The 23,225-nt window shown below is 44.1% G+C and overlaps 1 protein-coding gene across 1 annotated transcript in view; it reads right to left on the bottom strand.

Moving 5' to 3' along the window:
- Positions 1 to 23,225, bottom strand: part of LOC141257839 (uncharacterized) — a 75,869-nt gene that overhangs the window by 36,976 nt on the left and 15,668 nt on the right. Inside the window, exons 2-3 of the mRNA XM_073672851.1 lie at positions 6,780 to 8,398; positions 6,577 to 6,642 (exon numbers count right to left, since the gene is read on the bottom strand). Of these exons, the coding sequence (XP_073528952.1) occupies positions 6,577 to 6,642; positions 6,780 to 8,398 (1,685 nt within the window). The remainder of the gene's footprint in view (positions 1 to 6,576; positions 6,643 to 6,779; positions 8,399 to 23,225) is intronic.

Here is a 23,225-nt window from a genome sequence, read left to right as displayed (position 1 = left end):
TTGATTAGTCGATGAGGCGTTAGTGTCACCAGATTAGTCGGCCCACTCAGCACGTTATCACGCCCCTGTGGGCATTATAACTTGACATACAAGCGCCGGCATCATCGCCAGCGCTACACAAACCTTGCACATGTGCACACCTTCTTTCCCTCACTACACTGAGCCTCTGAAACTGGGTGTAATGTACGCGTGTTGGCTTCAGAGAGGCGCACTGCACATGATCGGAAGTCTTCTGCATTTCCGATCATGCGATAGAGACTTATCCAAAGTGACTTGCAGCTGTAATTAACAAAAAGAAGGCTCTACAAAGTACTGATTTTAGGGGGGGTGACTAGTTTTCAGTTATTTTGCTCTATTTGTTGCTTGCTTCACAATAAAAAGAAAACCCAATCTTCACAGTGGTAGGCATGTTCTTTACATGAACTGATGCAAAAACTGTGAAAGGTCAGGTTGTGAGGTAGCAAAACACAAAAAATGCCAAGAGAGTGAATAATTTCGCAAAGCCACTGCATAGTTATTGAATTATCTGTGACTGCCATGGAGCTGGCATATGGCGATCACAAGGTGAGCTGCTACGCACGTGGTGCGAGCACAGCTGCTGATAATAAAACCGACTGTCCCTATCTGACAAGCCGCAGCTGCCCTGAAAATTGCTTTGCAGCGGTCATGTAAATGTCTCTCCCTCCACTAAAGTCAGGACTGATGTCCCTACTCACGTTTCACTGGATTCCCAGCTTATTTCAGGGAAGACCACCCAGAAGTCCAGCGAAACGAGTGTTGGGACGTTAGTCCTGACATTAGTGGAGAAAGAGACATCTAAATGCCCACTGCGACGCACTTTCATAACCTTTTTCCCCCTTACCTTCCCAACATTGTATGCATTGCAAAAATAAGTGGTGTGGTGTACACTTTGAAGATGGCATAAGCAAGTATAGTTAATCTTGTTTTAAGTTTTTCACAAGTACTTTGAGTTTTATATGTATAAGAAGTGAGTAGCAGTAATATATTAAAATTTAAAAGGAACCTGTCAGCTGATTCATGCTGATTCTGCAGACAAGTATGTTTAAGGCCACGTTCACACGTTCAGTATTTGATCAGTATTTTACCTCAGTATGTGTAAGCCAAAACCAGGAGTGGAATAATCAGAGGAAAAGTATAAAAGAAACACATCACCGCTTCTGTATTTATCACCCACTCCTGGTTTTGGCTTTCAAATACTGAACATGTGAGAGTGGCATAACTCTGAATCTTTTCACAGCAAACATAGTTTAAAATGCCAGCTGAGGACAAGGTGACTAGGATGGCTAGTCACAGAGTTATGTCCTTTACAGCTTTTCCCCATCCTCTCATAAATTAATGGGTGTTTCCCTATTTGTGTGTACAAGGCCGCCATCAGTCCATTACTGTCCTTACTGGCGTATGGGGTCCGGTGAGCAGAGGGGGCCCGGTCGGCAGGATTCTGGCTGCTCAGTGAACGTGCATCCTCGGATTCCAGTTCACTTTAAATCTATTGCCGTGCGGGAAGATTCCCTCACGGCAATAGTTAACAGCAGCTGGCCAATCACAGGCCGGTAGCTGACGTCAGTGCACACATCACTGGTGTATGACGTCACTATCATGCGCCAGCGATCGTGTTTCTGGTGATGGGAGAGCCGGGCACTGCTGGAGCGCCGCAAGGTAAGAAAAAAACTTTTTCTTTTTAAACTTTTTTTTTAATTTTTAAAGCCGCAACATGGGGGCAGGATGGGAGACATTGGGGGCAGAATGGGAGACATTGGGGGCAGAAGGTGAAACATGGGGGCAGAAGGTGAAACATTGGGGCAGAATGGAGAGACATTGGGGGCATAATGGGGGACTTTTTGGGGGCAGAATGGGAGACATGGGGGCAGAATGGGAGACATGGGGGGGCCAGAATGGAGACATGGAGGGCAGGATGGAGACATGGGGGGCAGAATGGGAAACATGGAGGCAGAATGTAAACATGTAGGACAGGATGGAGAGACATGAGGGGTAGAATGGAAACATGGAGGACAGGATGGAGAGACATGAGGGCAGAATGGGAGACTTTGGGGGCAGAATGGGAGACATGGGGCAGAATGGAAACATGGGGGCTGAATGGGAGACATGGGGCAGAATGGGGGAAGAATGGAGACATGGTGGCAGAAAGGAGACATGGAGGGCAGGATGGAGACATGGGGGCAGAATGGAGACATGGGGGACAGGACGGAGAGACATGATGGACAGAATGGAAACGTGAGGGACAGGATGAGGAGACATGAGGGGCAGAATGGGAGACATTGGGACAGAATGTGAAACATGGGGGCAGAATGGGAGACTATGGGGGCAGAATGGAAACATGGGGGCAGAATGGAAACATGATGTCAGAATGGGAGACATGGTGGAAGAATGGGAGATATTGGGGCAGAATGGAAACATGGGGGCAGAATAGGAGACATGGGGGCAGAATGGAGACATGGGGCAGAATAGAGACATGGGGGCATAATAGGAGACATGGGGCAAAATAGGAGACAAGGGGCAGAATAGGGTACATGGGGTAGAATGGAGACATGGGGAAGAATGGGAGACACTGGGGGCAGAATGGAAACATGGAGTCAGAATGGGAGACATTGCTGGCAGAATGGAGACATGGGGACAGAATAGGAGTCATTGGGGGCAGAATAGGAGACATTGGGGTCAGGATTCAGGCAATGGGGGCAGGATGGAGACATTGGGGGCAGGATGGAGACAATGGGGGCAGGATGGAGAAATGGGGGCATAATGGAGACATGGGGACAAGATGTAGGACATTATTACTGTAGGGGCCTAATTATGGATATTATTACAGCTGTGAGGGTTTTTATTTTTGAGGGTACTGTTTTCAGGGGGGGGGGGCCCTGTTACTGTTCAGGGTGACACTATGTCACTTTTTTTCTTCATCTGGTATAGCGTAGAAGTTGTGGAAACATTTGGGAAGGTGCTCTGGAAGCGGTGCTCTAGATAACTGCGTTATTTTATGCAGAGGCCAGTCCTGACTGGAAGAAGTGATGGCGGTCTGTGCTGGATGAAGAGGAAAAGCAAAGATGAAGGACTTCAATTAGAAACATCACTGGTGAGTCAGTGTCTTACCTGTACACTGACACTATACACTGTATACTATGTACAGAGATCCTGTGTATAATGGTACTTATGGTAATATTAGTATTCTGTTTTTTTTATTAATGATTAGTATTATAGTATTCGGTCACTATGTGGTGGTAATATGAGATCTGATCATTGTGTGGCGGTATTTGTCCCTTGTATGTGGTATTATTTGGTTACTATGTGGTGGTAATATGTGATCTGGTCACAGTGTGGCAGTATTTGTCCCTTGTATGTGGCATTATTCGGTCACTATGTGGTGATATGTGATCTGGTCATAGTGTGGTGGTATTTGTCCCTTGTATGTGGTATTATTGGTCATTTTAAAAAATGCAACATATACGCCTTCATATGTATGTCTGTGTTGTGATTTCACATATTACTGGTAACAGATGTTTTACAACAGCGTTCTGTATTACACATCCAAGTCTGACCCACCCAAAGTGGACTTCCTGGAAGTGTAATCAATGCGGTCAACATTAATACTGTGAGGAAGTTGCCTTACGTGCACAGTTTAAATTATTTAATTATAGTAAGACCTTAAAGTAACTGTACTATTCAAATTCTGAATATAATTTATCAACTATTTTAGAGCTAGAAAATATCATGATTGATTATATTTTACCATGTAAAAGTATCAGACGCAAGTGTTGATTGTATTTTTTAGGAGAATAGAAGGCATAGATTATATTTTTTTAACAATATTATTACAAGAGCCCAAACTTAGATGTTTATTGTTTAACATTACATACTGTAACATGTAATTTCCTTTCTATGGTCAGCCTATGGACCTGATTACAGTAGAAATAAAAGCAATCACAAAAAAAAAAAACAACTGTTATTGCACATAACTAGTGATGATCGAGCGTGTTATATTAACGCACTCAGCGAGCATGTGCATTTGCATTTTTTTTAATGTCACCACGCCTGCAAGTGTCACAGCTGTTTGACAGCTGTGACACATGCAGAGATATTCAGCAACAATTTCTTCTATGGGATCAATGCTGATGACCGGAGGATATGTATGAGTTATACATACTCCGCTGGCTGGGAGTATGTGTAACTCATACATATCCTCCGGTCATCAGCATTGATCCCATAGAAGAAATTGTTGCTGAATATCCATCTAGGAAGGGTTATAAGGCTATTTTCCAAACTATTTGGAGTCCATCATTCTACTTCCAGGAAGATTATTCACAGGTGGAAAACATTCAAAACAGTTGACAATCTTCCCAAGAGTAAACATTCCAGCAATTTCACCCCAAGGTCAGTACGTACAACTTTCAGAGAAATTGTAAAATACCCAAGACTTTCAGCTCAGACACTAAAGACCTCAGCATGTTAAAATTTCAAGTTCATGACAATACAATTAGAATAACACCAAGTATGGCTTGGTTGGAATTTTTATCAGCAGAAAGCCTCTTCTTAGAACATAGCTGCATGGCTACATTTTGCAATATTGCATCTGAACAAAACCCAAGGTTTCTGGAAGAATGTCCTTTGGACAGTCAAGAGCAAAGTGGAGATGTTTGGTCATAATGCCCTGCAACACATTTGGTGAAAACCAAACATAGTATATCTCATCACAAACACCTCATACCAACTTTCAATCACAGTGGAGGATAGTTGATGATTTGGAATCATTGAATCAAACATGAATTACACTGTATAACAAAATATTCTAAAACCAAATGTGAGACCATCTATCCAAAAGCTAAAGCTTGGTCAAAACTGATGGGACTATGATTCCAAGTACACCATCAAATCTACATCAGAAGGGCTAAAAAGAAATGAAGTAAGGTGTTGAATGGCCCAGTCAAAATCCAGACTTCAACTAATTGAAATGTTATGATGGGACCTTAAAGGGTCCAGTACTAGGACAACCCCTTCTTAATCTTAATGTTTGTCCCTGTTAAAATAAAAACACTTATACTCACCTTCCATGACAGTGCCGTTGCAGCGGTGTCAGTACTCGCGTTCCCGGGCTGATGTGAGATTGTTATGTCACACAAGCCCTGCGCCAAATCAGCGCTGGATCATTCTCTCCGACCTCAGATGACTGGCTGCTCACCTACTCTTGATTACTTACACGTCCAAAGGTGAGGACAGTGACACTAGTGCTGATTGGGCACAGGGCTCACATGACGTAACAACGGCCCATGGGACCTAGGAATGCAAGTGCCGACACCGCTGGAAAGGCATCGGCACTGGAGATGAGTGGAAGAGTTTTTATTTTAACGGGGGCAAACATTCAGATTGGGAAGGGTTTGTGCTAGTAGTGGACAACTCATTTAAGACCGCTGTGCATAAACAATTGTCCATAAACCTCAATGAACTTAAACAATGTAAAGTAAAGTGGACAAAATTCCTCTGGGATGATGTGACAGACTGATAAAGTCATACAGAAAATGATTACTTCAAGCTATTGCTGCTAAAGATGGTTTTACAAGCTCAGGATTCATGTGGTGTACTTGATTTTTAACATACTGCTTCTGTATTTTGGCCTAGTTTTTATTAAATAATGACACGGTGTAATTTGCATTGTTTTGTTGTTCATCGGAGGTTGTATTTACCTAATTTTAAGTCTATTCAAGTACCAGATGTTATTTCTTGTTATATCCTGATACTTAAAAACATTTAAGTCAGAAAGGGTGTACTCAGGTTTCTTCAAGACTGGACTATATACACTTAATATGTGATGGACTTAGCCTAATATTTTTGTCAGTAATACATACGACCCACATTGTTAGCTTTTGCTCTTTAAACACATCTGTATAGGGAATCGGTCTGAACGATCCACCCTTAAACCGTTTATATGGTAACATTGATTTTTGAAAGACAGTGAGTAGTGTTGAACAAACGTTCTCGTATAAGGGGTTAACCGAGCATGCTCGAGTCCTAACTGAGTATCTTCAGCGTGCTCGTATATTATGTTTGAGTCCCTGTGTCTGCATGATTTATAGCTGTTAGACAGCCTCAATACATGTGAGGATTCCCTAACAAACAGGCAATACCTGCTTGTGTTGAGGCTGTCTAACAGCTGCAAATCATGCAGACTCAGGGACTCAAACATAATATACGAGCACGCCGAAGATACTCGGTAAGCACCTGAGCATGTACAGTTAACCCCTTATACGAGCACGTTTGCTCACCACTAATAGTGAGCCATCAGACATGCAGATGAAGATGGATCTGGGTGAGAGATAGATCTGGGATGGCAAAGGCTTGGAAAGTGCTCTAGTCACAACAAGAGCACTTAAATGTATTTTGCATATAAATTAAAATTGTATTTTTTAAGTCAGGGTGAAACAGATTCTAAAAGTAAAGATGGGGATGACATTAACTTTCTGAGAGCAAAATGATCATATACACTACTTGGAGGGGAGGGGATCGTTCTGACAGCTCCCTTTTAAATTATGTTACAGAAATGTGTCCTACATTTTTATAGCTGGAGTTTTGTAATATTTTCTGATTACTATATATGACCTGGATTTTATATGGATACTATGAGATAAACAGAATTAGGGATAAAGAGGAAAATAGGGATTTTTGGCACATCCCCTGGATTTCTTATGGATACTATGAGATGAATAGAATTTTGCTTGAAATAAACATGAACTAAAATGTAATATTCTGAAGATTATGTGATTGTGATGGTGAATTTTAGGTTTGTTGTTCCACATTGAGAATCTCCTTTACTATATATGTGATTGGATGTTCTAGTAAAGGATTCTTCCATCGTAGATACTTGTACAGCGATGCTTGAACACACCATCAATTCACAGCTAATAATAAAACTACCATTACTGATTGAGTAACTCTTGCAGATGCTCCCCTCAGTGCCAGGACCATTAATAAAGGCAGTCTCCTGTATCCTAAGTGATGAGTTTTGTGGAACATTATTGATAGCATGGCACTCCAATTCTCGATTTTTTAAGTCATTAATTGATTTTCCCTGGAGGTGTTCTGGTCCATTGCAAATGATTTCAGAAATTTGAGTCATATCTCTGTTTTCTTTGATCCAGATAAGAAACTGAGAAAATAAACAGTCGCACCACCAAGGATTATTGTGAAGAATTAAAGATATCAGGCTATATAAGGTATCAAATATGCCTTCTGGGAGCATTGTTAGTGAGTTGTGATGAAGGCTAATAACTAATAGACTAGTTAGAGTCTTAAAAATGTTTCCATCAATAACTGTAACATTGTTATTGTCCAGGTAAAGGTGAGTGAGTGATGTGAGACCATCGAAAGTACCATCTTCCAAATTTACAATTTTGTTATAAGACAAAACTAATGTTTCTAAATTTTCTAAGTTTGAGAAAATTCCCTTTGGAATAGTTTCCAGTTGATTTCCACCCAGTAACAAGTTGGCTAAATTGTGTAGTCCAGCAAAAATCCCATCAGGGAGTGTAGTAATTTGGTTTCCTTCTATGGCAAGCCATCTAAGATTAATGAGTGTGGAAAAAACATCAACATGTAATTCTTTAATAGAGTTCTTAACAAGACTGAGCTTTTTCAAGGATGTCAATTTTTCAAAGGTGTACCTATATATCCGACTGATCCTATTTCCATCCAGTGACAGTTCAGTAAGGTTCCTCAGCTTGTCAAAGATTCCGGGTTTAATTTGACTTATGTTGTTGTTGTTTAGTTTGAGAACACTGAGATTTTGCAGTTGACTGAATGAATCAGCATGTAGAGTGGTAATTTCATTAGCACCAAGGTTCAGTTCACGAAGATTTTTCAACTGACTAAATAAACTGGCGCAGATTTGTGAGATGTTATTTCCTTGTAATGCAAGAACTTCTAATTTTGTTGTACTTTTCAGGAGATTCCATGGGAGATCCTTGATTGAATTGTGTGTGATAGTGAGTTTTTGGAGTTCGTTCAGCGCATTAAATGATCCAGGTTTTATCATAGTCAGTGGGTTGGCTGATATCTCCAAATCGGTGAGGTGGGGTAGTCCATTAAATGCATTCTCTTGTATTAAATGGATAGCATTGCTGACAAAGAGTAATTTTTTCAAAGAATGGTACTGTGTGAAAGACAAATCATTCAAAAAAGATATTTTTGTATCCAAAAACATGAGGTGCGTGACATTGACTGGAATATCAGTAGGAATTTGTATAATTCTGTCACCGGAACAGAAAACCTGGACTCCATTAAAACAACTACATGGAGGAGGACAGCTCTGTGCAAGCCATGAGCTAGTAAAAACTAATTTACAGATGACAATGCTTCTCAGGAACATGCCAATTACCTAAAAAAAGAAGAAAAAAAAGAATATATAAAAATATTAACATATTTAAAAAAAAAAACTGGAAAATCCACAATCACCTAATAAACTTGTGTATGATATATCAGGTATTTTACAAGGTGCATATATATAATAGTGCATGCTTGCTTTATTCTTTCGAAAAGTTCTCCATTCTCAATTAGAAAGCAACATAATAAGCTAATACTACATGCTCGTACATGCATCGCTTAATTTTGGTTTGGAGGTGCATTGCCTAATACTGTATATTAGGCCTTTTACTTCCTAAAATGCAGTACTATTAGCTGCAGAGCTGGTTAATTGATACATTGGGGGGGGACAGCTTCCTTACAATATAATTTTTTACCAGTCTCTAATAAATGCTCTATAGGTAAACAAGAGACTGCCATACGTCAACGGCAATAAGCATTAGCAGTCTGTTCAAAAGGCAGCTGTGATTGGAATCCCATCTAAGGATGTGATAGGCCTAATAAGAGCAAAAACAGTACATTTTTACTACTTCTCTCTATTCCAAATAGACCAGGTCACCTGAAGATTCTCACTCACAGACACTCGTTTTTATAACAGCATTTCTTGTAACGAGGTTCTCATAGACTAGAAGCTACAGCGCAGACTCTCAGTGGGAAGCAGGTGCTCTGCCAAACTCTGCTCAGTCATGGACCCCAGGCTGGCATATCGCTGTCTCAATCCAGGACCATAATTCTAAGAGTAAGGCTATGTGCCCACGATGCAGAAATGCTCCAGATTTTTCCTGAGCGTTTTGCTGCTGGCTCCGTGGCGGGTACCGGTAATGTAAAAGGACCTTCCATGACGTCAGCGGTCAGGTGATGGTCACGTGACCATCAGCTGACTAAATGACGTCACCAAGGGTCCTTGCAGATCACTGCTGGGAGCCGAGGAGAGCGCATCGTCGCCGGGAGGACACCGGGAGGAGACCGGGGGCGCCGGAGAGGTGAGTATGATTATTTTTTTTTATTTTTAACTTTATAATTCTTTTTTAACTTGTAGGTACGATGGTACCTGGGTCGGATGAGAGTGTCCTCTTCTCCAGACCCGGGTACCATCCACGCATTAAATCACATAAGATCCGCATGACTACGTGTAGTCATGCGGATCTTATGCGGTCCAATGCAAGTCAATGGCGGCGATTTCGCAGCGGAATCGCACTAGAATTGGTCTTGCTGCGGTTTTTACCGCAATGCGAATCCGCAGCGGAAATTTCCGCATGATGTGCACAGCACATGCGGATTTGCATTGCAGTACATGGCAGACCTATTACAAGCGATTTTAATGCGTTTTCGCAGCGAAAACGCATTAAATCCGCATCGTGTGCACATAGCCTAGTGGTTGAACTTGCTTAGTACCAAAAACTAAGTACTGTAAGTGTAAAACTGTAGTCTAAAACACAATTGCAAGAGAGACGTAAAAATTGTATCACACACGGTTCATCTAGCTATGTAAAAAAATATATTTTTCTTTTCAGCGTCAGTTACAGCAGTAATTCTGCTAATGAAAGTACAATGAATTAAAGTACCAGTAAGAGATTTTTTCCAATTACTTATTTACATGGTAAATAGTCAACTCACCTATTTGAAGAAACTGGTGAAAAAATGTCAAAAGTCCCAACATTTTTGCGAAACTCCAAATTATGCAAAAATTTAGCTATTTTTCAAATTCAAACTTTTTACGACAGTTTTTGAGCATAAAAGCTTTGATGAATTGTCCTCAGAATCTCTTATTAGCAGCAACTATCATCTCCTATCTCAGTAATCTAATAATCTATCTTCACTGAGCACAGTTTTTACCTAGGAATTGAGACCTTATTTAGGCTGAGTGCCCACGATGCAGATTTAATGCGTTTCCACAGCGGCATTTCACTTGTTAAGAGGTCTAGGATGTATCCCAATGATTATCCACATGTGGTGTGCACATGCTGTGGAAATTTCCGCTGCGGATTATCATTGCGGAAAAATCCGCAGCACAACCAAAGCTGTACTTTATTAGTTATCACTGGGTCCAGCACTCAGTCTCCACTGCTTCTCCAAATGTCTGTTATTTTTTGCAGCGCTGTTGACAAGAGGTCTCAGTGACTCTGACATCAGCACTTCAGACAATAACACTAGGAGGAGCAGCAAAGACTTAGCACTGGACCCGGGGAGAGTGAATAAGGTACAATTGGTTTTTGTTTTGTTTTTTTAAACAAACTGCAATAGGAAGAGAGATTTTTCAAAACCAGAAAAAAATTTTAGGCCAGGTTGACATGTTGTTTTTTTGCTGCTTTTTTTTCTGCAGCCAAAACTTGATCTCTTGCAGCCAAGATGCAGGTTTTGATGTCTTTTTGCTGCTTTTCTTGCTGCATTTTTTGCTGAGTTTTTCAGGGTCAAAAAGTTCAACTTTGCTTCCACCCTAAAGTTACATGATTTCATGAAAAAATAAACAATTGCAAATGTAAAAACAGGGGAGAAGTTGAATTGGTCAGGGCATTGTTTACTTAACACATTTGTAGGCCATTGAGTTGGTAGGGCATTGTTTACTTTCACACATTGGTAGGGCATTGAGTTGGTCAAGCATTGTTTATTTTTACACATATCAGTAATTGAATTAAACTGTACCAATATTAACTGACAGGCTAAAAAATAAATGGGTTTCACATCCTGCTGTATCTGCATATTTTTCACCAAAAACACTGCAAAAACTAATTACTTACTCATTGCTTTCTATGGGTGAAAAAACGCTGCAAAAATGTTGAAATAATTGACAATCTGCAGTTTTCAAAAACGCAGCAGTTTTCTACTTCAGTCAGGAAAAAGCACACCCGTGTGCATGAGATTTCTGAAATTTTATAGCTTTTGCTATTACTGTAAAAAGCAGCTTCTAATTTGCATAAAACAGCAGCAAAAAGCAATGTGTGAACATAGCCTTAAGCATTGAATGAAGTCAGGTTTTTCAGTCCTATTATCACATGTATATAAAATCCAAATACAAACATTTCATTCCAGAAAGCTCACTGAATTTAAGTGTGGTACGTTACATGTAACATTAGGAAACTTCTTCCATGCTAAACATTTCACACTCAACTGTTAAGTGATTTTGAAAAGTGGAAGCATTTAGGAAACGCAGCAACTCAGTCATGAAGTGCAGACATCGCAAAGTTATAAAGCAGAGATGCCGAGTGCTGAAACACAAGCAGCACAGTGGCTCAGTGGTTACCATTGTTGCTTTGCGGCTCTAGGATCCTGGGTTCAAATCCTACCAAAGACAACATCTACAAGGAGTCTGTATGTTCTCCCCGTGTTTGCATGGGTTTCCTCTGGGTATATCTGTTTCCTCCCACACTCCAAAGACATACTGATAGGAAATTTATATTGTGAGTCCCAATGGGGACAGTGATAATGATATCTGTAAAGCCCTATATAAACGAGTAAAATAAATAAATAAAAGTCACTGACGCTATTCCATCACCAAGCACAATGCCAAGGGTTTGAATGAAGTTATATAAAAGCACACTGCAACTGGATTCTTGAGCAGTGGAAAAATCACTTTTCTCTATCTGTATCTGACAGCCTGGTGAACGAGTCTGGGTTTGGAGAATGCCAGGAGATCATTACCTGCATTGTGCCAGTTGTAAAGTTTGGTGAAGGAGGGATAATGCTATAGGATTGTTATTCAGGGACTGGCCTAGGCCCCTTAGTGTGAGTGAAGGAAAATCTTAATGTATCAGCTTAAAAAAGACATTTTAACCGGTTCCCGACCACCCACTGTACATAAACATCTGTTCTGCCTGGGCTCAGTGCAGCGCAGACGTTTATAAATGGTCAGTGGTCCCGCAGCGCTCAGGACGCCCAGGGTCCTGCAAGCGCTACGGTTCCAGTGCAGAGCAACAGCTCTGACAAGTGACATCATGGGGACCTGATTGGATCAAGTCCCCATGATGTTAACCCAGTCCTATCTTTGAGATGCCGCGATCCATAGCAATCGCAGCATTTAAAAGATAGTGACAGCCGGTTCTGCGGTAGTTGGGACCCCCACATACCTGTATCACGCAGGGGATCCCGGTGCAGAATGCTGGCTGTGACCCCTGACCTCATCAAAACCTGATTGGTTCAGGTCTCGATGATGTCAGCGTCATGCCAGGCAATCAGAGCGATCACTAGGAAGGTTTGTTGTAGCAACAAACTTTCCTGGGCGATCTGCCTGATAAATACAGTGTTTCTCCTCAGATCTCCTGTCAGTGAGAGATCAGCGGAGAAACAGTGTGAAAAGCGCTGCTGACAAGAGCTGTGTCAGTCAGTGATCTTGCCACTGTGAAAGAACAAAAAAACTGAAAAAGAAAGTTAGAGTTAGGCTAAAGTTAGGATTAGGGCTAGCTCAGGGTTAGGGTTAGCTCAGGGTTAAGGTTATCTCAGGGTTAGGGTTAGCCCAGGGTTAAGGTTAGGTTAGGGTTAGCTCAGGGTTAGGGTTAGCCCAGGGTTAGGGTTTGCCTAGGGTTAGGGTTAGCCCAGGGTTAGGGTTAGCCCAGGGTTAGGGTTAGGGTTTGCCTAGGGTTAGGGTTTGCCTACGGTTAGGGTTCGCCTAGGGTTAGGGTTAGCCTAGGGTTAGCGTTAGGGTTAGGGTTAGCCTTAGGGTTCGCCTAGGGTTAGAGTTAGCCTAGGGTTAGGGTTAGCCATCAATTACTCTTGTCAGTTAGTCTCGTCAGTTAGCCTCGTCAAAAAATATGATAAAAATAAAATGGCCCCTCAGACTTATACTGCAGAGGAGGCGTATGCCCTGTTATGTTCTGACAGTGATGAAAGTGCAATATCAGATGGAGATGTGGATTTTGAGGGCTTTAGTAGCGGCAACAGTGAGAGCTCAGAAATGAGCAGTGATTCTGGTCCATCCTCAAACACAAGGACCAGTGCAACAATAGAGGCAAATAGCGCTACTGGAGAAAAGTCTCCAAATCAGGGAACACTGCCCAGTACAAACGCTGTCCCTGCTACTAGTGAATTTGAGCATGCCAGTGTACAAGGGGATTTGCCACTTGATATAGCATTTCCCAGATGGGAGGCTTCGGATTCGGCTGCTCCATTCAGCCCTGATTTCATCGCCATTCCTGGTATAAATGTGGAGGTGGAAGATTTTGTACCAATTAATTTTTCTACAGACAGCTTGCTAGAGCATATTGTCGTGCAAACAAATTTATACACATCCCAATTCATCAGCCACCCCAACACAAAACATTTCTATAGATGAGACCCTTCTAAAATTCAAAGGAAGACTGCACCTCAAGCAATTTATCCCATCTAAGAGGGCAAGGTTCAGAATAAAGCTCTATAAAATGTGCGAAAGTACAACCGGATACACATCCGCTTTTCGCATATATGAGGGGAAAGATAGCCAACTAAACCCACCAGGATGCCCTACTAATCTGGGGACATTTGGAAAAATTGTTTGGGAGCTGATAAGTCCATTTTTACAAAAACGCTACAATCTGTATGTGGACAATTATTACACCAGTATACCCCTATTTAAAAGTCTGGTTGAACACAACATAGGAGCTTGTGGGATCATTTGTAAAAACTGTCAGGGGTTTCCACAACCATTGGTCAACCAAAAGTTCCAAAAGGGGCAGTCAGGGGCTGTACGCAATGGAGAGCTGCTTGCCTTCAAGTATAGGGATAAGAATGATATTTTGTCCTCAGCTCGATCCACACAGATGCCACAATGGCCACTGTAGAACTAGGATCCATTACTCCAAAGCAAAAACCTGTGTCAATCATTGACTACAACAAACACATGGGAGGGTGTGGATCTTGCAGACCAGGTTCTACAGCCATACCAGGAATCAAGAAAGGCCTATACCTGGTATAAAAAGTTCATTATTTATTTGATTCAGGTGGCCACATACAATTCTTTCGTGTTATTCAAAAAATACAGGAAATTCAGATTATCAAGAAAAGGTAATTGAAAATCTTGTTTTTGAAAATGTTAGCCCCACTCATCCATTAGAATTTGAGGATGTGAAAAGACTCACTGAGTGACATTTTATTGCACTCATTCCAGCAACAGAAACAAGAAGGAACCCCCAGTAGTGATGAGCGAGCACTAAAATGCTCGGCTACTCGTTGCTCGGGTCGAGCAAATTGGAATACTCAGGTGCTCGACCCGAGCAACGAGCCCAATGTAAGTCTATGAGAAACTCGAGCATTTTTCAGGCGGCTCCCCCCGGCGGTCTGCAGAGGGCCTAAAAATTGCCCAAATCGATGGGAACAGTGCTCAAATGACATGGGGACAGCATGGGGAAGACCCCTGGAAGCATTTCTGTCTCCGAGGTCACTTCTGTCAACAACGTTGTCAGAGGTATTACGCCAATTTTACGGACTCACAATAAAACATACCAAAATGAAACCAAAATGGATTTTACTGGGAAATATGTTAAGGAACATCCTTTCCATGACATGTACAATGTATATAAAGCAAAATAAATAACCAAAAACAAAAATACTCCTCCACACCTTGGGCTATGTTCACACGTAGCGTTTTTTATGCGTTTTTGCACTTTTGCATTGCTTTCAACCAAGACAAATGCATTCACCAGGAAATTTCATTTTCACATTTTACAACCTTCTCTGGCCATGTGGTGTGTGACACATCATCAGACACATGCATACAGTGCTGAAAAGTCATGGGAACAGCATGGGGAAGACCTCTGGAAGCATCTCTGACTCTCACGTCACTGCCTAAAAGTGTGCCCATAATAAGTGATCCTTGGCGCATGCGAAGATGCCTCCCGCCATGAACCTGTCATTGCAGACTTGCAACAATCACCGTCCACGTCCTTGTCCCACTCGTTCAGTTGTCTCTACCCCATTCCTTGGAAGGCAAGCGCAAGTATGCATGCAGCCACCCAGCCACCCACAGGCTGCAATACTATACTGCCAAATTTTTGACAGCTGCTTGCACTTGAAATGTGGCCTTTTAGGCTCGTGGAGGCGGAAGCTTTTCATAACCTCATGCCGGCGGCAGCCGGGTGTCCATACTCGGTCCCCAGCCGCCACTATATTTCCCGGTATCGCCTCCGCCTTCCACAAGCACGGGTCCCACAACATTACCCGTGCCCTCCCCAGTGCACTTACTGGGAAGGACCGCCTAACCACAAACACGTGGACAGGTGAATGTGGCCAGGGACGGTACAGAGCCAGTCCACAACTTTTTTTGCTGACAGTTGTATTTAGCTCGGTGAAAGGACTGGCATAGAGGGAAACCCTATCTACCCTGCATTTCATTTCTCACAGGAAGTCCTGTAATGCAGCTTGTTGCAGAAGCAATGGCAGCCCATCCAACATCAACTCGCCCTTGTCGGTGGTGCTTTGACATACACACATCTTTCTTTGCGCATTTAATTTCTTGAATACAGAGTTGTACAATGGCCTGATCTGTAATGCGGTTTGAGAAATAACATGCATAAGCATGGCTGATCCACATTAAAAAAGCAGCCATAGAGTGTCCGGGAACCTTCCCCCACACTTTTCTTAGCCAGGCTGCTTTTCGGCAGGGTTGGATGGGCCCACCAGAGAACCGGAGATTCCTCTGGCGGGCCCTGGCTTCTCCTTCAGCAGAGTTCATAGTGCCGAGGTGAGGCCATGAAGATGATAGAGGCCACCATCTGCTTAGTTTTCTGTTACTTGGAATGCAAGTGCAAGTATGCAGCCAGCCACCCACCCACCCACAGGCCGCAACACTAAACTGCCAGATTTCTAAATGGTCAGTGGTCCCGCAGCGCTCAGGACGCCCAGGGTGTTGTCTCCATCTTCTACAAGCGCGGGTCCCTGAACATTACTGCTGGTACTTTTCTGTGGAAATTTGCTTGCCTCCTACCAGCCTGGAATATTTCCAGCAAACTATGGTACAACGGCATGGTATTAGCACTGCCCCCAGTACCAGTTGCGAAGCCATCTCCAATTTCCTTCTCAGGAATTTTATTTGGTAGACTGAGTGGCTGCCCAAATACATTTTCTCACAAAGGAGCTGAAGATAGAGTGGCAGTAGGTGCAAGTTTCTCCAGCCTGTTAGATATTAGAGGGTGAACGGCAGCACATTGGATCAGTGGTTAGCACTGAAGACTTGCAGCCAGGACTGCTTCTTGGCCAGGACTGCTTCTTGGCAGGGTTGGACGGTCCCACCAGAGAATCCTCTGGTGTGCCTTGGCTTCTACCTCAGGAGAGTTCATGATAGCGCTAATTTTGCAGCTGCTATGGGGCTCTTGAGCGGGGGAGAAAGGTTAGCCCTCAGAATCAAATCTTCTGGTGGGCACAATGTTTTTCAATCTGAAAAAGCTTCTCAGTGGGAGTTGTATTTCACCACAGCCATATTCTTTAGCTCGGTGAAAGGACTGGCATAGAGGGAAACCGTATCTACCCCGGCTGTCATTTCTCCGTCACCAGGTTCCGCCCATTGTCACACACGACCATGCCTGGCTGTATGTTCAGCGGTAAGAGCCACAGATCAGGCTGCTGTGTTACAGCTTTCAAAAACTCTGCAGCACTGGGCGGTTTGTCAATTAAGTATTAAGCATGTTATCTTCAGCACAGCCTGTTGCCGCTTGGCCAAGGCAGTGCTGTCAGCTTGTGACTGATGTGGTCATTTCAGAGATGGAGGAGGAGGTGCATGAGCTGAACAATGTGATTACATTGTTGTAAAATTGGTGACGCTGTTTTTTATGCTAAAGAAAGATCCTATTGTTTTGTTTTTTTTACGTTTTTTTTTTAAGACAAATGCATTCACCTGGAAATGTCATTTTAACATTTTATAACCTTATCTGGCAATGTGATGTGTGACACATCATCAGACACATCCTGTTTCATTCATGATGGAGGGACTCTGAAAGTCATAAAGCCTATTTTTATAGGGACATCAGATGGCCCTTACTATTCTTAAAAGGCCAGCAGTTGACCCTAGCTATTGTTGGAGAGCCATCAGCTGGCTATGCTTTGTTTTTTCCCATATTAACAAGAGGGTCTCCTATACTGTTATTGCATATCCAGTGACTGAAAGGGCTGCCAAAAATTTGGACGCAACTCAATACCCCTTTGAAGAGACATAGAGGAGGGTCTCAGTAAAAAAAATGTTCCCATTATAAAGGAGCGAGTCTCCTATAGTGGTAATGCCCATGCTGTGACTGCAAGGGCTGCCAAAATTTGGGAAAAACCCCACTAAGAATTTAAAGACACATGGAGCAGGGCCACAGTAACAAGGTACGACATGTTCCCATTAGAAAGGAGAGGGTCTGCTATACAGTTATAGGGTATGCAGTGAGTCCAACGGCTGACCAATTTTAGTAAAAAACCCACTAAGAATTTAAAGACACACGGAGCAGGGCCACAGTAACAAGGTACGACATGTTCCCATTAGAAAGGAGAGGGTCTGCTATACAGTTATAGGGTTTGCAGTGAGTCCAACGGCCGACCAATTTTAGGAAAAACCCCACTAAGAATTTAAAGACACACAGAGCAGGGCCACAGTAACGACAAATTCCCATTAGAAAGGAGAGAGTCTCCCATAGTGTTAGCCTATGCAGTGAATGCAAAGGATGCCAAAAATTTGGAGGCACTTCAATGCCCCTTGGAAGAGACGTGGAGGAGGGTCTCATAAAAAAATGTTCCCATTAGAAAGGAACGGGCCTCCTATACTTGTAATGCCCATGCACTAAGTGTATGGGCTGACAAACATTTACCCCTGGGGGGTATACATGAACATATTGTATAAAAAAAATTTTTACGGTTATCATAAACACCCTTTAAAAAAATTAGGTGGGTGTTGCATCACGGACCACGGTCACCCTGGTGATATTGTGGTGGAGGATGAGGAGAAGGAGGAGGACAAGAGCAAATAGCCAAAATCAGTAAGCGTATACCCATGTGTGGGTGTGAAAAGGTGCATGGGAATACACCTCCCAAGAAAAGACACTGGATTTGAGTTTAGGTTGCGCTGCTATCATTCGGTGGTGTTGAGAAGTCTGGCCCAATCCAGCCCTTGTTCATTTCTATAAGTCAGCCTGTCAGCATTTTCAGCTGATTGGCGGATGCGCTTATCAGTTATAATTCCACCAGCGGCACTGAAAACCCGCTCTGATAAAACGCTGGCGGCAGGGCAGGCCAGGACCTCCAAGGCATTGAGAGCCAGTTCATTCCACGTATCCAGCTTGGATACCCAATAATTATAAGGCACAGCGGAATCACGGAGGACGTTGGTAAGGTCTGCAAGGTACTTCCTCAGCATCTTCCCAAACTTTGCACTCCTTGTGAGAGCACCCCGCGACTCAGGGCCTGTCCGATGGGAGGGTCTGAGAAAACTCTCCCAGAACTTTGACAGTGTTCCACTGCCTCTGCTGGATTGAAGTTGTCTCTCTCGCCTGTACTCCTTGGTTGTCCAACGAAGTGTGCCCTCTGCCACCAGCGTTTTCAGATGGGAATTTTTTTAATAGTTCCGCAACAAGGGCCTTCTGGTACAGCCCCATTTTTGTAGACATGTCCGCCTCAGGAATAAGAGATATAAAGTTCTCCTTGTAGCGTGGGTCTAGAAGTGTCACCAACCAGTAATGACTGTCACCCAAAATTTTGAGAACGCAAGGGTCATGGGAAAGGCAGCGTAACATAAACTCGGCCATGCGTGCCAGACTACTAACAGGCAAGACTTTCGTGTCCTCACCAAGAGGATGACTGACTATGCTCTCCTCCTCCTCTCTGTCCTCTGGCCATCCACGCTGAACAGACGGTCTGACAGCTGTGCAGGTAGTACCAGTCTATAGTGCATGAAACTAGCTCCTGTCCCTCCTCCTCCTCCTCTTCCTCATTGTCACCCAATCCACGTTGGGATGAGATGAGGCTTGGCTGTGTGTAATGACCCTGTATGGTTCCTTGCTCCATCTCATCATGCTCACCTGCAATGCATCCTCTTTGATTGTGAGCAGAGAGCGTTTCAGAAAACAGAGAAGCGGGATGGTGACACTAATTATGGCGTCATCGCCACTCACCATCTTGGTGGAGTCCTCAAAGTTTTGGAGGATGGTACATATGTCTGACATCCATGTCCACTCCTGAGGTCTTATGTATGGAGTCTGAACTGAATACCGATGGCCTTGTTGATGCTGGTACTCAACAACTGCCCTCTTCTGCTCACAAATCCTTCCCAACATCTGCAGTGTAGAGTTCCAATGTGAGGGGACATCACACACCAGTCTGTGAGCCGGAAGCTGCAAACGCTGCTGAAACACTGCAAGGGCAGTGGAAGCTGTAGCTGACTTTCTAAAATGGTCACACAGGCGGCTTACTTTAACACGCAGATCCGGCAGCTCCGGGTAGGATTTGAGAAACCGCTGAACCACGAGGTTAAGCACATGGGCCAGGCATGGTACGTGTGTGAGCTCGCCTCGCCTCAGAGCCGCCACCAGGTTCCAGCCATTGTCACACACGACCATGCCTGGCTGTACGTTCAGCGGTGTGAGCCACAGATCTGACCGCTCTTTCAGAGCTGACCACAACTCTTCTGCATTGTGCGGTTTTTCACCTAAGCATATTAGCTTCCTTACAGCCTGTTGCCGCTTGGCCGAGGCAGTGCTGCAGTGCTTCCAGCTTGTGACTGATGTGGTCATTACAGAGATGGAGGCTGAAGAGGATGAGGTGCAGGAGCTGTAGACCGTGGGGGCAACCCTGATTGACATAGGGCCCGCAATCCTTGGCGTCGAGAGGACGTGTTCCGTCCAAGCGTCCAACTGGGTCCTGGCTTCCACTATGTTAACACAGTGTGCCGTCAGCAAGATGTACCGTCTCTGCCTACAAGCACTTGTCCACGTGTCCGTTGTTAGGTGGACTTTACCGGTAACTGCGTTGTTGCTAATGTTTTGGGACACGTGCTTGTGTAATGCGGGGATGGCACACCGGGAGAAATTGTGGCGGCTGGGTACCGAGTACGGAGGGACGGCCGCCGCCATCATGTTGCGGAATGCTTCCGTCTCCACAAGCCTAAAAGGCAACATTTTGAGCGCAAGCAGTCATGAAATGTGAGAATTTAGTAGTGGGGCGTTGGCTGCATATTTACGCTTGCGTTCCAAGGACTGGGGTATGGACAACTGAACGCTGCGCTGGAACAAGGACATGGACGTGCTTCCTGATGCTGCTACTTGAGAGTGTGCAACGACAGGTGCAGGGCAGGAGGCATCTTCGCATGCACCATGGACAGGGGATTGGCTTGCATGCACATTAGCAGAAGAAGCAATAGTGCCACCCGCAGACACTGTTCCTGGACCCTGGGGTTCGGCCCACAAAGTCGGGTGCTTTGCTGCCATGTGCCTGATCATGCTGGTGGTGGTCAGGCTGGTCGTTTTGCCACCCCTGCTGATGCAGGCCTGGCAGGTGGTGCAAATGGCCTTTTTGGGGTTATCGGCAGAGTCTTTAAAAAACAACCAGACTCGGGAAGACCTAACATTTGTACTGGCAATTTCCTTCGTGTTGGTATTATGGGGAACGGTTTCCTGCCTTCTGTCTGTGGCCATCACACTGCTTCTTCCTGCCTGTTGGGGTGCTCTGCCTCCCTCCCCCTGTGTGCTGCTGTCCTCGCTCTGCATGTCCTCCTGCCAGGTTGGGTCAGTTACTATATCATCCACCACCTCGTCTTCCACTTCCGCACTCTGGTCCTCCTACTGACTTTCTGCCAATTGTGTCTCATCATCGTCCACCTCTTGTGACACTTTCCCACCATCGCCTTTGTGTGACCGTGGCTGCTCAAATATTTGGGCATCGCTACACGCGATCTCCTCTTGCCCAGCTTCAAGTGGACCGGGCGAGAGGCCCGAATCTATAAATGGAAAAGAGAACAGCTCTTCAGAGTGTCCAAATGTGGGATCAGTTGTCTCTGGGTACTCGGCATGGTGGGAGGAAGGAGGATCAGGGTGAGGAATATGCGGTCCAGACTCACAGCTACTGAGACTTGACCGTGTGGAAGACAGGGTGGTGGCTAAGTGACAGGAAGCATTATCCGCTATCCAACCAACAACCTTTTGACACTGCTCTGGGTTCAATAGTGGTGTGCTGCGGTCCCCTAGAAATTGGGACAGGCGAGAAGATGTGGGTGTTTGTTGTGCCACAATTTCGGCTTGCCCACGGCCTTGTCCTCAGCCTCTGCATGCACCATTACCATCACGTCCAGTTCCTCGTCCCTTGCCACGTGCCTTGCCCATTTTAAATGGAGGACAGTATCTTCCATGCTCACTACAAATGACTGAATTTGGAGTGAATTTATTTGTGATCCGTGTGACGGAGAAAACAGTTTTAAATACCTGGCCTGTAGGTAACTGTTTTGAATAGCAAACCAGTGTCAAAAACATTGCTGAGACACTGAAAAAAAAATTTAATGGAGGCCAGAAATGGCAGTATTTTCTGAAAACGTATATGTGATCCGTGTCACGGAGAAAACACAGTTTTAAATAGCTGAATTTCTAACGCTGTAATATGGAAAGGACCTGGCTGTATTCTGCAGTGCCAACAAGCAAATGGCGCAGAAAAACCATGTTCTCTGGATTCCTTTTTAAGCAAATAATGAGGATTAAGATGCAAAAAAAATTATTCCTGGCCCCTGAGACCTGGGCCTATTTCCAGAAATATCTAACAGCAGCAGCCGACAGAACTGGAATGGAGCCTCTTGTGCTATATGCACTGTAATCTGCTATATACACTGCTTGCCTGCCTATACACCCTGCCTGCCTGATATCTCTGCAGATGGATTAGTCCTCAGAAGGACTGTTTGTTAAGATGGATATGTGTAATGTACGGTTTTTCTCCCTACACTACCTAATACACAAGCAAATCTCTCCCTGACACAGCAGTAGCTCTCCCTACACTGTCTTATCCGGAGTGACTGTGCCGAGCATGGCGGCGCCAGGTCTGATATAGACCTGATGACGCTGTGCGGCCAGCCAATCACTGTAATGCCCACAACCAACATGGCTACGGCATTACAGTGCATGGCAGGCAATCCCTGCATGTTCATTGGCTCTCTAAAGAGTGGCAAACATGCAGGGAGGGGACCCGAGTTCCCGCCCTAGCAACCCGGAAATACTCACCGCGCTTGTCGAGCACCATGATGCTCGGGCGAGTACCGAGTAGTGGCGAGCACGTTCGCTCATCACTAACCCCCAGAAAAGATGTCCTGTATGTACTAATAAAGGAATGAGGCGTGATACCCAATACTATTGCCCACAATGCCCATCATTGCCAGCCTTATGCGTCACTGACTGCTTTAAAATCTTCCATACAGAACCATGTTTTTAAACTATAAAAATGTATCCCATTTTGTCCTTCAAGAATTTGGTTTATTTAGTGAATGACACATTTGAGTAGTGCTCACTTAACAATTTCCAGGGGTAGGAGGGGGGGAGTGGTTTCTCCAGAATCTAAACCTTCCACTGTGTGCTTGTTTCTGAAAATCATCCATGGAATTAAAATGGTCACTAAACCCATAGATGAATTCCCAGAGGAGTGTCATTTCCAAAATGGGGTCACTTCGGGGAGAATTCTGCTGTTCTGGCACTTAGCGGCTCTGAAAAGTGCCAGATCAGCAGGATCCCCCCTCAAGTGACCCTATTTTGGAAATGACACCCCTCTGGGAATTCATCTATGGGTGTAGTGACTAGAGATGAGCGTTGTTCTACTCGAACTGTTCGCCAATCTCAAATTCGAGCTGTTTTGGGCGGTGTTCGAGCCGTTCGGCGAACACGAACAATTTGAGAAAAATTCGGCTGTTCGAGGTTATGTTCGATAACTGTTCGTGCACCATC

This window comes from Phyllobates terribilis, unplaced genomic scaffold (assembly GCF_046119375.1).
Source record: "Phyllobates terribilis strain yellow unplaced genomic scaffold, ASM4611937v1 Scaffold_3__8_contigs__length_932513732, whole genome shotgun sequence".
Classification (NCBI taxonomy): domain Eukaryota; kingdom Metazoa; phylum Chordata; class Amphibia; order Anura; family Dendrobatidae; genus Phyllobates; species Phyllobates terribilis.
The sequence above is the reverse complement of the archived record's forward strand: the minus strand, read 5'-3'. Positions and strand labels throughout refer to the sequence as shown.